General features: G+C 46.8%; 1 protein-coding gene across 5 annotated transcripts in view; it reads right to left on the reverse strand.

Moving 5' to 3' along the window:
• Window positions 1-16,050, reverse strand: part of LOC144142586 (mitochondrial amidoxime-reducing component 1-like) — a 140,705-nt gene that overhangs the window by 73,669 nt on the left and 50,986 nt on the right. For all 5 annotated transcript variants that reach the window (XM_077674231.1, XM_077674209.1, XM_077674191.1 and 2 more), the window contains exon 2: window positions 2,433-2,706. In XM_077674231.1, coding sequence (XP_077530357.1) covers window positions 2,433-2,638 — 206 coding nt within the window. In that variant the 5' untranslated portion in view covers window positions 2,639-2,706. The remainder of the gene's footprint in view (window positions 1-2,432; window positions 2,707-16,050) is intronic.

Consider the following 16,050-nt stretch of genomic DNA (forward strand, 5'->3'; position numbering starts at 1 on the left):
GATATTATAATCTCAGATTCTAAAACGGCCATTCTAAATTTCGCTCGTGGCTTTATTTCGCCATTCGCCCTCAAAATTCTGGCTCAAAATTCCCCAACTTCCCGGGTAGAACTAATTTGGACCTCGGGTCATGCTGGCCTCAGGGGAAATGAGGCAGCCCACGTCGTCGCTCGAGGACTTGCAATCCGAGCGGGCCCCCGCCTCGTTCCCTCCCACGGGGCCAAATCTGCCAGGGACAGACTGACAACTTACCACGACATTGTCAGTCATTACCGCCTCGCCCACCGCAGACATCCCCCTGCCCCTTCTCAACTCACCCACGCGCAGGAACGCGCATGGAGACTCCGCCAGACTCAGACACTCCCTTGCCGAGTGTTACTTCACCATATCCACCCCTCGGACCCCTCCCCCATTTGTCCTGCCTGTGGCACACGCTCCATTGTACCCACTGCATGTGGGGCTCCCTTAATAACGCTTTCACTCTAATTTCCTCTTACGAGCAGTGGGAGGCCCCGGGGCGCTGGGTAGCTCTGACCTGGGGACACAACTCTCCCTCGTGGACAGGGCTACGCTAGTCGCCGCCAGGCTGGAGCCTGCGGCCACCCCGACCCCATAAACCTACTGCAACTAATAAAATTCTCTCTCTCTCTCTCTCTCTCTCTCTCTCTCTCTCTCTCTCTCTCTCTCTAAAGAGCACGTTCATATGCACACGGTGCGAAGAAAACGCATTTTTCGCTGACTACGCTCGCAAACAAGTACAGGGCCCCGAATTTTCTACAGCGTCGCTCTGGGACCTCTTTCTGTATATTATTATCGCACATTGTATATTTTATTACGATTAATAAACTGAAAACTGATCTACGGCGCGCACCTTTTGGTGAACGACGTTGTATTAGCCACAATGCCACTGAGATGGTTAGCGAGTGAAAGAGGGAGAGGGTGGGGGCGAGATGCAGTGGTTAAGAAAGACTAGAAGGCTAACGATGAAATACGGAAAGAACAGTGGGGAATCCAAAACAGCCAAGGTAACCAAAAAAGAGACAAGGCAGATTGAAACGAATAAATGGAGGGAAAAAATGGAAGCTAAAACGTCGTTAGAGATGTACAGGGCTGAGAAGATGAACATCAGAAAGGAAAATTTCTACGACAATTCCCAGGGCAGTGCTTTGCTTTTTGAGGCTAGAGCAGGTTGCCTGCGAACTAAGAGTTTTGTGGGGAAGTATTCACAAAATGATGGGGTATGCGGGGTCTGCGGAAAAGAAACAGAAACTATGCGGCACATCGTGTTAGAATGTGAGAGTATCCATCCAAATCTACATGAAGGGAATATTGGACTTTCAGAAGCCCTAGGATTTAAGGGTATCACAGAGGAAGTTAACTTCAAGGCTGTCGAGGGGACGAAAAGAAGATTAGAATGCTGGTGGACGAAAAGCAGAGAGGGGAATATTGCCTAGGACAGCTACCACCTGTAACAGAAAAAAAAAGTATTTTGTGCCTAATAAGCTTTTTGTGCCTGCCCTAGGCAGCGCTAGTATTGAACCAAAAGTGTAAAACATAGGTATATTAGTTCTTTTTGGTAAGATGACATGTCATCACCCCGATACAAAGGGGAAACCAATAGAAATCATCATCATCATCATCATCAGCATGCCTGCTTTAATGAACAGGAACTGTTTTCTTTTATTTTTTCGGCCCCGAGCCTTCCTGTAGCGGCAGCGTAGCTTCTTAGTCGAACTGTAGCGATCAGCAACGGTTACGGCAAGAACTACGCAAGCGGAACACCATGGAGTGAAAAGAAACCAGACCGGCTGCCAGATGGCAAGCGAAGCCTCGAGGGTTGCGATACCCCTGCTACCGCTGCTGACGCCTGCGCCGTCGCGTGTGCGTTATTGCGCGCTTCGCTACTTTTCTATACCATCCCTTCTTCCATGTCTATAATGGTACATTGTAACAGCAAGGAAATAGTGGCCAGGGCGCAGGGCACGGGCAAACCCATCCGGCGGGAGCTGACCCGAATTTCCCTGTTTCAAGTTCAAGGCACCGCGGGAAGATTTGTTGTTTAATGGCAATACAGGATTTTTGTATTGAAGGTCCCTTGAAAATATGAACGTAAAAAAGTTTTTTTTTACTAGCACATCACACAGTTTTGAAGCTATGCTCGTGGCATACAATGGGAACCACTTCCCGGATAATGCGGTAAATAATGGGAGTGCAGAGAAGTCACACTGTTCATAGATTATGAATACCTTCACATCGTCATTTATCGTGCTTGGCGAAACCAATAATAGCGCTATTGACATGCGTATTGAATGCTAGGTTTTTTCTTCGTTATTTATGTTCCCCCAACCTGAATGGTTTTCGACGTACAGGCGGCTGCAGATTACAGTCGCGCCACACTGGTGCAAAGAGTCGGCGACAATACGCGCACTCACCTGTCCTTGAGCCCTTTGTAGACGGGCCCAGCCACGGTGCAGTCTGCGTAAGGCACCTCTACTCCCACGATGGACTTGATGGGGTGGATCACAATGTTGGCCAGTCGCGCTACGGGCACGAAGTCCTGCCTGGCTTTGTGCCTGAGCCAGAAGTAGGCGCTGGCGGCGACGGCTCCGCCGACAACCGTCGTCGTCAGGATGAGCATGGCCAGCGGATGCGCTCGCACGGACGCCAAGAGCACGCTGTGGGCAGCAGGCACCAAGCTTGGGAGCCCTTTGAGTTACGCGCGGGCAGATAAAGACAGTTTACGAGCGCGTGCTGCCACAGTCGTGCTGTGGACTTTTTCCATCGCCACAGGCAGCCGTTTCCGCGGCACGAGCTCCTCTCGTATACTCATTTCGAAGGCCGAGTGATTGCAAACAACTCTTCTTCTCCAGTCTTGAGCATCCTAGTGCCACTAGATACGACACCCTTTCCGCTGAGGTGATGCCGCCACCTAGCTTTTTGCCGCAGCCTGCTTTACGGTAACTCGTAGACTCCACTCGCTGTTGTGTCCCATGAGCATTCCATATATAGCCTGATCATTCGCAATATGGCTACGCATGATACTAAATGTGCTTCCGTAAGCGTCTATAAATTAGAGAGTTATGGCAGAGGGGAGAGCCGGCCCCGCTACGGATGCCCGGTCGCGTATTCCCAAACCATATGCCGTAGGGGCCCAGGCCGACCACACCCCCTTCAAACAGCGACGTCACAGCGTGACGTCACTTTCTCTTCGAGCGCGACTTCATGCGACGTGGATTTTTTTTTTCCTCGTTTTGGGCGGCGGCCGATGGCTTCGCTCCGTGCGCGAAACTGGGGCTGCGGAGCTGGGGAGCTGACGCATATTTAGTAGAAGTTAAAGGCCCAACCACATGCAGCGTACTTTAGGCGCTTTCTCGCGTGGCGACGAGAGCTGACGCGCGAGCAACGCCGAATGTCTACGCTCGCCAGATATCAGCGTCGACGCAGCGCGAGAAAGCAGCGGAAAGCGGGACATCTGGCGCCATCTGGCGTACACAAATGCAACCGGTGCAACTTCTCGAGCGCGATTGAAACGTGCCGTTTAGCAGCGGCAGTGCGTCGAGTGCGTTCGAAACCTCGATCGCGATTCACTTCAATCGCGATTGAAAGTGCCCGTGTCTGCACGTTGCCGCCGAACGACGCCGAGGATCGCGCGACGCGTGATTTCGCGTCCATGTGGTTAGGACTTCAAACTTATCGTACCTATACGTTCCGGAAAGCACTCTCATTAAAGGAAAGACAAAAATTTGCTTTGCTCTTTTGTGGTCGCGCTGCTTCGCGGCGTTCGATGGTTTCGCTCCATGCGCGGGTATCACGTACCTGCTGGGAAGCTTCAAGCATACCTGTTCTCGCTTCTCACTTTCCGCACTCTTGCGAGCCTGCAGACGCTCGTCTTCCATCCTGTTCGTAGTTGAGCTGGCGCTGGGCGCGGTGCTCTAAGTTCGCGCGCAGGCGGACGCTTTTTCACGTACATGTGGTCATTGTTTACGTTCCTGGAAGCGAACACTCTCGATCATTACAGTGAAGACGAAAATGTTTTTTTGATCTGGGGTGGCCTTTTGGATTCCGTTCCTAAGCGCAAAAAGTTTGCTCCCAATCGGTCGAAAGCACACGCGTACGTCGGTCGCTCATCTGCTGTTAACATCAGCGAGCGTATTGATCCGTTTTTATAATTGTGTCATTACCGTAAAATCTGAATAAAGTAAGATAGGATGATGAACGAAGACGCACTTAGCACAACTTTACTTGCTACTTGATTTAACCTTGATGTTATGTACCGACTGCATCTTCATGGGTATTCAAAGTGTGAGGAAAGCGCATTTCAGGGCTGCCTTGATACTGAGGGTACCGTCGAACGTCACTTGTAGGTTAAATGGCAAGGCACTCTGGCCCCCTTTGTTTAGCTTGAAAAAGAAAAGAAAAGCCGGTGAAACCCTCATTAGAAAAAAAAACGATTCGCCAAGATTTCAACCACGGACTTTCTAAACAAAACGCCAGCAGACAAGCGCGCAACTGCTCGACCACGCCAGGAGAAGACGCGGATCCCAAAAAATTTGTATACCAACAGAGGCTGCCAACGAATATTGTCGAGTGATTTGCTTTGGTCATGTTTGAGAGATTTGAGCCGTGGTAACGCTTGTTTCTTACGCACCCATCTTGGGTCCGAGGGCAGTTATGCTATTACTACAAGCGATGTAAACGCAGCCCCCTTATTTGAGTCAAGATAAGCTATCGCAAAACCTCGGTCTTCCCTACGCAAGCCACGGTAGCAACGAATGGAATGGCATGCGCCGCTAGCATTCTGGCGTTGATAAGGCTTGGTCGTAACGCACCAATCTTGCAGCCAAACCCCATCATGCTAATACTACAAGCGACGTAGCCAGAGCTCCCTTTTTTACATAAAAAAAGGGTATACTGACAGAACAGCACGCGACGAAAGGGCACGCGACAAAACAGCACGGCCACAACAGCACGGAGTCAAAAGGGCACGCGACAAAACAGCAGGCGACAGAACAGCGCAGCGTCAGAAGGGCACAGCGTCAAAAGCGCACACGTCAAAAAAGCACAGCGACAAATAAGCACAGCGACAAAAGCGCACGTGACAAAATAGCACGGCGTCAAAACAGCAGACGACAAAACAGCACACCGCAAGGGTACATGCAGCCCTGTAAAACTGAAACAGTTGGGTGCGATGGCGCAGCTAGGTAGTCTGACGTAGTGCACTGGCAGGGCGGGCTCGGGCCGGGTAGCACGCATTTTCTCGGGCCCGGGCCGGGCTCGGCTTGGACCAAAATATTTTCGGGCAGTGCCAGCCCGACCCGGCCGGGTCATCCCTGAGGCCGGGCAATCCTGTGCCGCAAATTATAAATTGTTGACAACAAAAACATTTTTGTTCATCTTTCAGGTTAAGTGAGAATAAAAAGAAGTGAAGTGTAAATTCATTACGGCGCTGTTAAAAAGATATGATAAAAGACGATGGCACTTAGAAAATCTTCACATCTATAAAAAATATCTGGGACCCATCAGTATAGTGGGAGAGAGTGGGCCAGAGAGCGACAGCACTCTAGCCACACAGTACAACGTGATTGTCTTTTCCTTTTTCTTTTCAAACAAACACAAACAGAACAAACGCTACCTACAGTTTGCACTATGTGCAGAGTTTGAAATACCAATTTTTCAAGCAGAGCCCGTGGTTTCTTACGGGAAGAATTTTTTTAAAGCCATCAAGAAAGGGAAAAAGGAACAGAAGCGCCGATAAAATATTGCTACCAACGTAACTAGAGGAAAATACTAAAATGAAGAGGTGAAACCGGACGCATCGTCTGCACAAATTTCCGCAAGTAATGGAACAGCCAAAGCTGCAGTATCTGCTGAAGGATTACAATATTACAAAAAATTATCCACTTGCTCCGAATCATTTAAAGTATCCTCGGTGTGTCTTGATTTCGAAGACTTGCAAATGAAGCGGCAAATGGAGTTCACGACTACTGAAAAAACAGTTTCTTAAGTGAGGATATTGAAGTTGTACAAAGTACGGTCCAAGTTTAATCGAAATTTAAATCTAAATTAGTCGTATTCGCTTTGTGCTTACGCTTTTTAAGCTAACAGCAAACTTCTTCGAGTTCATGTTTATAGCCTGTCGGACTAGGGAGGGCATTTAACAACATTCTGGTGGGCTCAGGCTTATTTTATAAAATTCTGCCTGGCTCGGGTCTGGTTCGGGCCCACACTTTAGAAGTTTGCCAGGCCCGGGCTGGGCCTAGGCCCGGGCCATGTCTCTATTGGGCAGGTTCGGGCCGGGCCTAGAAATTGCAGCCCCGGTAGTGCTCTAGTTAAGGCGCAGCTCGGGCCCAGGACGGTCCAAAAGGACGCGCCCAGCCCGGCCCGGCCCGGCCCGGCCCGACCCGGGAGCCATGCTCGGGCCGGATAGCCCGCATTTTCTCGTGCCCGGGCCGGGCTTGGGTTTGAACAAATTTGGGATTAAACAAATTCAGGGTTTTGGGCCGAGCCGGCCCCGGCAAACCCTGAATCCCGGCAGTCGTGTGCCGCAAATTTAGAATCTTGACAACAAAAATTCGGCTCATTGATCATTTGGGTGAAATAAAACAAAAAAAGCTGAGTGTTGTCAGTCTGTCGCCGTGGCGATGCTAAAAAAAATAACAAAATGACGTATTGTACTTAGGAAGCCTTCAAGCCAACAAAAGAAAACGTATGGTCTTCATCAGCATAGTGGGAGAGAAAGGGTTAGAAAACGAGAGAACTCTGGTAGTAGAGTACATGATTGTCTCTTTCATCTGTTTTTCAAACTAAAACAAAAGGAACCAATGTGACTTGGACATCGCACTTGGTGCAGACCGTACCACCAAAGATAAGCAACGCACCCTTGGGTCTTTCTTAAAGCTTTTTATACCCATACCTTTTTGCACATAAAGCGACTTTTTGAGTAGAAAACTTTGTGAGCATGGGAGGAACTTAGGTCTACTTGGATAGACACCTGATGCAAACCGACAACGAACCTTGGCAAATTAAATTGAGAGAAGTACAAGTTAAACTAGCTCTTGGCCGAGTGTATTAGCGTAAAAACAAGTAGGACAGAGAGTTCTTTAGGAAACGAATTGAATGAAATAACGAAACGTGGAATATCTGTCTAAGAAATGCATAAATAAAAATATCCACTTTTTTCAGCATCATCCTCATTGGGCTTCAAGTTTGAAGACTGTCGCAAATGCAGCGCCTATTTGACCAAACTTTTCCGTAAAGATACATTTTTTAGGTCAGGATATTTATGTTGTACGCATATAGGTCTAAGTATTGAACAAGTGTAAATTCAATATACTCCGTCTATCCTTATTTTAGGCTAAAATGACCAAACATTGAGGGCTCATGTTTGGAGTCCGGCGGACTTAGGCTGAGCTTAAAAAACAGTGCGCGGGCTCGGGTTTCTTTTATAAAATGCCTTCGGGCTCGGGCCGGGCTCGGGCTTTTACCTTAATATTTTGTCGGGCTCGGGCCTGCAGCATTGGCCGTGTCTCTACCAGGCGGGGTTGGGCCGGGCCTAGAAATTCCGGCCCCCGCACTGCTATAGTCTCTATCATTCAACGATCGCTGCCCTCTCCCACTCGACCCGCGAATTACGCGGTCGTTTGAGGCACGCATTTGCTCAATTTTTTTTTTCAACACTTGAATTCACGGGTATGACAGGGGCACGCGCGCCGGCTCAAACAGCCGCCGTGGTGATTTTCTCGCACCATACGTTCAGAGGTAATACACCACGCCCAGTCGCGGAAAAAATGGTACGGGAAGAAATGACCCAGTAACTAATGGTCCCGGAACAAATAGTCCAGGAACAAATGGTCCCAACTTCAAAGTAGGAAAAAAAGGTCCCACCACTACTGTACCTATGTGTGAGCGCCTCTATGAGAAAAGGAGGGAGGGGGTCAGTGTATTTATATTTATATGTCGGTATTTGTGCACAATGTATTTTGCTCATTGATTGCAGCGTTTAACGCGCCGACTCAACGCAGGCGATGAGGCGCGCCGTAGTGGAGGGCTCCGGATTAATTTTGACCACCTGGGGATCTCTAGCGTGCGCCGAAATCTCGTACACACGGGCGTTTTTACTTTTCGCCTCCATCAGAAAAGCGGCCGCCGCGGCCGGGAATCGAACCCGCGACCTCGTGCTCAGCAGCGCAACGCCCTAGCCACTGAACAATGTATTTTGCATCTGTCTGTAGACAGGCTGATCAAAGTTAAGTCGACATTTATTTTTAAAATTAGACGCTTAGATATACGTGAAGACCACCACTGCAGTGAGGTTATGCGCCAAGGGGGGCACACAGTAAGGTGGTAACTGTAGATGTCCGTGGCTTAGTTAACTTAAATTGAATAATTAACTTTTTAACGGCTGCAGTAAGCAGGCATGTTTGTATTGAAAACTTAGAGGCAAGCGTGTTTTCACGCAGTTCCATTTGGCAGAATTCTTTTAGCCCATTCGTGCTCTGAGATGTCGAACCGTGAAGTTTAATTGCCATTCGCATTATTACGCATGCAAGACAGTAAAGACCAGCGCAAAGCTCCTCCCTTTTGTGACGCGCCTGCTGTGTACGGTGTTAGTTCGACAACGAGGTGGAGGCATAAGAAAAAGTGATAACTGGTACCCTCTCAGTCTTGGCTGGCGTTATCGCAATCTGCAGTACTCAGCTAGAACCGCAATCGAAACAGAAGAAAGGGGAGGAGCTTTGCGCCGGTCGTCTCTGTCTAGCATGCGTAATCATTCAAACGGTAATTAAACTTCGCAGTTCGATATCTCGGGGTACGGATGCGCTAGACGAATTGTCCCAAATGAAACTACATGTAACTTCTCAATACAAACATGCCTACTTACTGCAGCCACAAAAATGTTAATTATTCAATTTTAGTAATTAAGCCAACGACATCAATATTTAGCACCTCATTCTGTGTGCCCCTGAACGCATAACCTCACCTCACTGTAGAGGTGGTCTTGACATGAAATTAAACGCCTAATTTAAAAAAAAACCTGTCGACTTAACTTTGATCACCCTATATAATAAATTTGCTAAGGCTGAATTTACTTGAGTTAAATGCTGCATACAAATTTGTCGTCGTACGTGTATGTTCTCCCGCGCTTCCTTTGCTTTGTTCTGTTTATTAAAGCTTGTGAAGCGAGTCCCACTTGAGCCTTTGCGGGGAGCCTATTTACTGTGGCAGTATTATTTAGGTTATGTGAAGTATGGAAAATGTGAGTGGGCCGGTACTGCTGAATATCAGACAACATAGAGCTGTACTAGTGCATCACGCTCGCCGATTTATCGCTATTTCAATAAAGAATTTTTTCACGATGAATGGTATATTTCGTCAGCTAAGCTGCGTTACTGCGCTCTCCATCTGAAAGGCTTGGATATCTGCTATTCGGATAAAGCGAACCGGCGCTAATAAAGATTTCGGACCTTGATAATTTGGCAGCTTGCAGCTTAGATACTTTTGTTTTTTCTCTAAAAATATGCAATGTAGCTAGTAATACGCCTCGTATCTTGCTGCAAGGTTTAGAAGAGTGCTGCTAACATGATTTGTTAATTTTACCGGCGTGCTGCGGGAGCGTAACAATCGCTAAAGGCAGCAGGTGAGCTTCATCGAAACTGGTCACCCACCATCAACAACAAACTTCATTGTTCGGAATTGCATTTGAGTACAAATATATGCAGTTTATTTGCGCAAACACGAAAACATGTTTTCGCTTTGTCTTCCTGATGGCTTTACGTTCCCAGAAATTGCGAGAACCAAAGACAGTCACTTGTCATGGTTCAATGAAAAGCCAACGATTGATGCAAGTTGATGCACCACGCCGCCAGACTTGCCTTTTTGGGACGACCCTTAAAAAGCGAGATCAAACAGGAATGAGAGGGCGGGGAGGGGGGGGGGGAGTGTAGGTGGTTCGCTTCGGTAGAATATTTCTTTTGCTTGAGCTGGCCCTCGTTGTCCTCTTTAGAAGAAATTAGTCATGGTGCTGAATGTCGTGATAGCTACGTTAGACCAGCGGCCCAGCCCATGGTACGCGAGGTAGTCGTAATGAGGCATGCCCATATCTCGGAACTCTGCCTGTCACCAACCTCTCTTACTCGCGGCGGCTCCTCGCGACAGGTGTGTCTTCCTGGAACACGGCTGGACTCAAAAACTATCTTCGTGAGTGAGAAAGGAGCGTGGAGTCTGGCCGTGCCTGGACTTAGTTGTTAGTGTAGTTGCTGCGACAAGGAAAACCTCGGAGAGGGGTGGGGAGAACTAGCAAAAATATATATAATTAGCGGATGTAACGCTTTAATAGTTATAATATCGTAAATAAAGATACATTGTAGTGCGTATTTTTGATAAACACAAAATAAATTAATATTAAATAAATAATATGAAATAAATAAAAAAGTAAGAAATATTGCAAACTACTAAAGAAATAAAAATGTATTTTCAAACATCTACCACAAAGAATGAAATAAAAAGCCGGAAAATAACGGCGGAAACACAAATAAAAAATAACAAGAAACAGACCAACTGTGTTACGCCATGCATTTGCATTTGCGCAAAAATGCATACTAAAATAAAGCGATGGTTTACTGACAGTTTTTATTACAGAAGGCAATACAACACTTCAGCAAGATGCAACATATTTAAACAAAGAGCCAACGTAAGGTTTTGTGGAATCATTTTGCCCGAAGAGGTGCCCGGGACCATTTGTTCTGAGGTCATAAGTTCCGGGACCATTTGTTCCTGCATCCCACCACGGTCAGACGGGGCTGGGAAGTGCCCGTGCACCGGAATGTCTGTGCATCAAAATGTCCGCACCGAAACGTGCTGCACCGAAATGTCCGGATCCCTGTGTAGGACATTTCGGTGCAGGGCATCTCGGTGCACAGACATATCGGTGTACGGACATATCGGTCCACGGACATACCGGTCCACGGACATTTCAATGCACGGACATTTCGGTGTGAGAAGTTTTCGGCGACCGATTTATCGGGTGCTTGCTGTAGTTTGAAAAAGCCGTTTTTTTTATTTCCGCATAACGCGGGTTATGAACACCAGCCTAGTGAAGTTATTGCAGTTTTATGTTGATGACATGTTTGATTTTTGCCAGTTATTCTTAGAAGTCGAGCATTTGCATATTTTTGTTTTATAAGTCGTTCAAGAAACACGTCATGCAGACAACTGATCGAATTCTTTTGTACATGTTTTTTTTATTCAGAAGAAGTCGTTAATTTATATTCGCTTTTTTTATGGCAAGCAAATCAGCTAAGGAATTTGGACGGTGTTCCCTATAGTATAATGCATTCTTAATTATATTTGCTGAAAATAAAGCACACTCTCCCTTTACCAAGAAGGCAGCTTTACAAACATTCAGTTGCCCGCAAAATGCAGAAAATCTAATAAAAAGTTTTAAGTAAACTGCCTTGTCACGATCAACTGAATTTTCAAACACTGTTGTCCCTCGTTTTTTCTCCAGACAAGCCTGCGATATTGTCGTGGAGGAAGAACCGACCTTTTTGAAAGCACGTGCACGCATTGTACGCCCCCGCGCACGCCCTCGAATACCCGTTTGTTGCTGTTGTGTCAGGGGAAGCGGCGGGGGGGGGGGGGGGGGCAGGGATGGTACTGCCCCTTTGTTCCTCTTAGGTGCAACAAAAGCCGACCCCCCACTCGTTTTTAGTGAGGAGATGGCGCAGTCGAGGTTACGGACGGGGGCAAATGCTGTCGTGTGCATTTGAAAGGAGGGATTGTGAACAACCGTGCAAATAACGCGGTTGTTTTGAGAGGGAGATTCTTAGAGTTGCAAATGGTGTTCGGGTTGTTTCGTGGTCCACAAACCACAATGTCCGTGCACCGACATATACACCGAAATGTCCGGATACCGGCTAGAGGACCCCCTTCTTGCCTGTTTTTCCAGTCATTTTCATCCCTTTAATTAGCGGGCACAACATACCCATGTGCGCCAGCTCAAGCAGCGGCTGTGTTGATTTACTCGCGTCACATCATTCACGTTCTTTTTTTGTGCGGATTCCGTGACCCCTGAGGAAGACACTAGGACTCGTTGCGGCTGCACCGACGACGCAGACGAGATTGAACTCTCCGGCTGATTATATCATGATTGCTTGTGCCATCACTCGTTTATTATAACTTTGTTTGCGTATATTGCAAGGCGATGACCAGCGTCACTAAATAAGCTAGCGATGACTACTCTCTGGCAATCCGCCAGCTATCGGCTCAAGCCGGCAGACCCCTCTGGTCAACGTCTTCGTCTACCCTCCCATTTTCCCACCGCATCAGGTTTTTCCCTCCAAAAGACGACGACCAACGCCAATACAATGACGACCGTCACCGCGGGGCGCCCGGAACTCCTTCCTTGGAATTAGGGTTTGTCGACCTTCCCCCTGCGAGCCGAGGCACGCACGTTAAGTTGGCGAGTCTAAAGTGTCCTGTACAATAGCGTCTCAATTATTTCCCTAGGGCTCTTCGGCCGCCACCTACACTCCCTTCCCCCCATTTCATCTCCGGCATTGCTGGCAGAAAAAACCTACAGAGACCTTCGTAGGTACTACGAAAGCATATGCAGACTAAGGCAAAACAAGCTGACCCGTGTCATCTGGATGCGTTGGTCCAACGAAGTTTTGAACGCCCAAGAACAGAAAGAACAAACTTACAAAAATTACTTAACCAAATAAAAAGTGTGCATCTTATAGATATTCTAAAATCAACAAATACAGGAAAAGAAAATCCCGAAAAATAATACTGGAAACATGATTGATATAGAGAAATTATAATTGCGTGTGTTTTTGAAACAATGTCTTCTGCGATTATTTAATGACGATCGCTCGTCGATCCTTTTTCATTGGTTGACCTTTCTTTTAAACGATTTTTCAACACGCATTCACTTCAAATACGCAGGCCGCGGTGCTATATTACTCAGCTGTTGTCGCAGGTTGCTAAAAGCTTTGCTAAAATAATATGGCAATAAGTTGTTACAAGAAACCAGTGAAAAAAAAAAAAAACGATGATACTGTCACTGATTTGTTCTATGAATTAAGTCCTTAGAAAAAAGAAATACAGAACAAAATTGACTGATAGCTTCGAATATGTCGTCTCATATTGCACAAATAAATGTACATTTTTGGAAAGGCCGCATAACCATCCGCTGGCCTAAAATAACGCAGAAGGGCGAGCAAGAACATGTCTAATAAATAGTTCAGAATGGCGTGCTTTCTCAATCGAATTATACTCTAAGCCGCTCTAAGATCTGAATAAATCTAATTCAAAGACACGAATCATAAGCGCCCACTTTATTCATTTAAACCAGAGAAAGCTTGGTGTTTCAGCCGTCTTCCTCATTAAATTACTTTGATTATTGTTTTGTGTCCTGGAGCCGTGTTTGCATATAGCATTTGAAAGGCAGCAACTGAAACGAGGCATACATTTTTGCCATGTTAAAAAAAATGCATGCAACTATCCCTCAAAACCAAAAGATCTAAGCCCTTCATCGTTATAAATTTGTTTTGAAAGACATAAATGAGCGGCATCGATACCTACAGTGTACAACAAAATAAGAACGCAAGATTGCTGTCGAAATACCAACTTTAAATGCAGTAAGCGTGAATATAATAAAACAACCTCGCTTATCTTTTGTCCATCCGCGCAAAAGACGCTTCTCTATGTGTACGATTTAATTCAACGAAACGTCTTGACAGAATCCTCCTTCTAGGAAACGCCTTTCCCAAAGAAAGGGATTATTTGGTGGCAGTTTATTTTAGCGCGTTAACTGATTGTAGGCTTACTTGTTTAAACCCACCGCTTTGGATTTATGCTCACGCTGTGCCTTGAATATCAGCTGTGCAAGAATAATTTGCGTTGAATTGAATAACTACATTGCTTCCCGCAATGTCTGCGTATATAGTGTTTAGTTTCCAACCTGCTCCACTGAATGTCATTTATGATGTGATTCTGTTTTATTCGGAATCGCTGTCCTGTATGTTAAGCCAATCATCGGTCACTACTTTAGGGGCGAAGCCCCTTACGAGCTCGGGCTTTCTGCGTCTCCTGTCATTGTCGTCTTTGCAGTCATGGTGATAAAACACCGGAACACTAATTTTCCAACGACTCGCGCTAGAAATTGACATCACCATGGGAAAAAACGCTTACTAAAAGAACCCACCGGGACACTCGTTTTCCAACGCCTCGCACTAGACCGCTTCCTGCTTCAAAGAAACGAGACTTTTTCAGCAAAGCTGTATACCTCTAGGCTCTACCCCCCAACGAATTCATCTCCATGGGCAAAAACGCCAAGGCGCCAAGAATACTGTTATACACTGCATGCTTTGCCCCTTTCCAGGTTTCACGTGATGGTACGGGATTTTTCATCTTTCGCAAACACTGTTCGCTATTATGTTCAGCCTTTGTGTGTTGGTTGCTATAACTTCTTATCCTCGTATCTAGCGAATTTGAATTTTCCAATTTTTTTACAAGGTACGCATTCGAGGGAACATCATATTGTTTATATTGTAAATATTTCGACACTGTAGGTCTATGCAGTGTAAGCCATGCTATGTATTGAATCCTTGGTCTTGGTCAAGCTATGTTGAAGCTTTTACTCCTAGGAACTCATCTGGGTCTTTTAGAAAATAGGTAGGTAGCTGGGTTTGCTGGTTTACTCAGAGGAAGGTTTGGAAGCCAGTAAACCCCGGCTACTCCATTTCGCTGAACGAAAGGCTATAGACCCAATTAAAGAAATCACAAGCACACGACAACGTACACAAGGTTCCCGAGGTTTAGTTGGTCCTTCTGGGCTCGTAATCTGGAATTCGCGGCGAAAGGCTTAAACTACCCGTTATTAGTTTGAAGGGATACCTGTTGAGTTATAGAATCCATTGGAGGCACGGACAACCTTATTTTGACGCCCAGCGTCAGGCCATATACCTAATATTTTCTGTACCCACCATAATATGGTTAGCTACTGCTATTTTTCGTGGTAAAGTTCACGTTTTGGCCGGGAGTATATTGGGCAGTTTAAAATAACACGCTGGAAACATCTGCCTTGTGCTCTCCGCATGCGCGGGATGGCGAATTTTCACAGTCCTTTTAACAGCAGAACTGTTGAGGCCGAGCTTTGTCCGTCAGTCTCAACAAAAAGCCTCGAAGCCTGAGAAATAACCGTGGTTCGGGAGGGCATGAAACCAGAAATCAGAAACACCATGAAACCGGAAACCTAACACCGCGCCACCCCAAAGGCCCGAGGGTAGCACGGTTGAACCAGCGGCAGTGAACAACACAATAACAATAATTGGAAAATAAAATCCTGGGCCATCTCCACTAACGTGAAACCTGAGGTGGGGCTATGTATGCAGTATATAAGTGTATTCTTCGCGCCTTGGCGTTTTTGCCAACGGAGATTAAACCACTGGTGGTAGAGGTATACAGCGTAGCTGTAAAAGCCTCTTGTCTTTGAAGCACGAAGCTCTCTTGCGCGAGGCGTAAACGAGTGTCTCGGTGTTTTTTTAGTAATCGTTACGAACCGGTCCAGCGCGAGGGGTAAACGAGTGTCCCGGTTTTTTATTACGCGTTACGTTCTAGCGCGAGGCGTAAACGACTTTTCCTGTGTTTTAGCACCATGACTACGTGAGACGATGATTTCGACGACGATTACGACGACGAAGACGACGACAGGAGACGCCAACATCCCCAGCTCCTAAGGGGCCCCTGCCCGCGGTCGGTATCGAACTTGGGATCCTCCCATTATGTATACTGATTGAGCATCGCATTCCGGGCGCACCGCATTTCCTTTGGGTTTGTAGCGCGGGCGTTGATTTTAGACCCGGCCGCCAGTTTTAGCGCGGGCGGCCCACTTAGGAAAAGATGTGGAAGCCTGCGGACGAAACGATCCGGGCCTGACAGTCTTGGAGACCTTCCAGCGGCAAGTTCGGAAATAAATGTGAGATGCAACAGACTGGTCTCCGACGAAGAGAGGGGGCCGCCAGCTCTGCTTTTTCTCTTGAACTGCAA

The sequence above is a fragment of the Haemaphysalis longicornis genome, unplaced genomic scaffold, assembly GCF_048455015.1.
Source record: "Haemaphysalis longicornis isolate Haplotype H1 unplaced genomic scaffold, Haemaphysalis longicornis Haplotype H1 scaffold_1, whole genome shotgun sequence".
NCBI lineage: Eukaryota > Metazoa > Arthropoda > Arachnida > Ixodida > Ixodidae > Haemaphysalis > Haemaphysalis longicornis.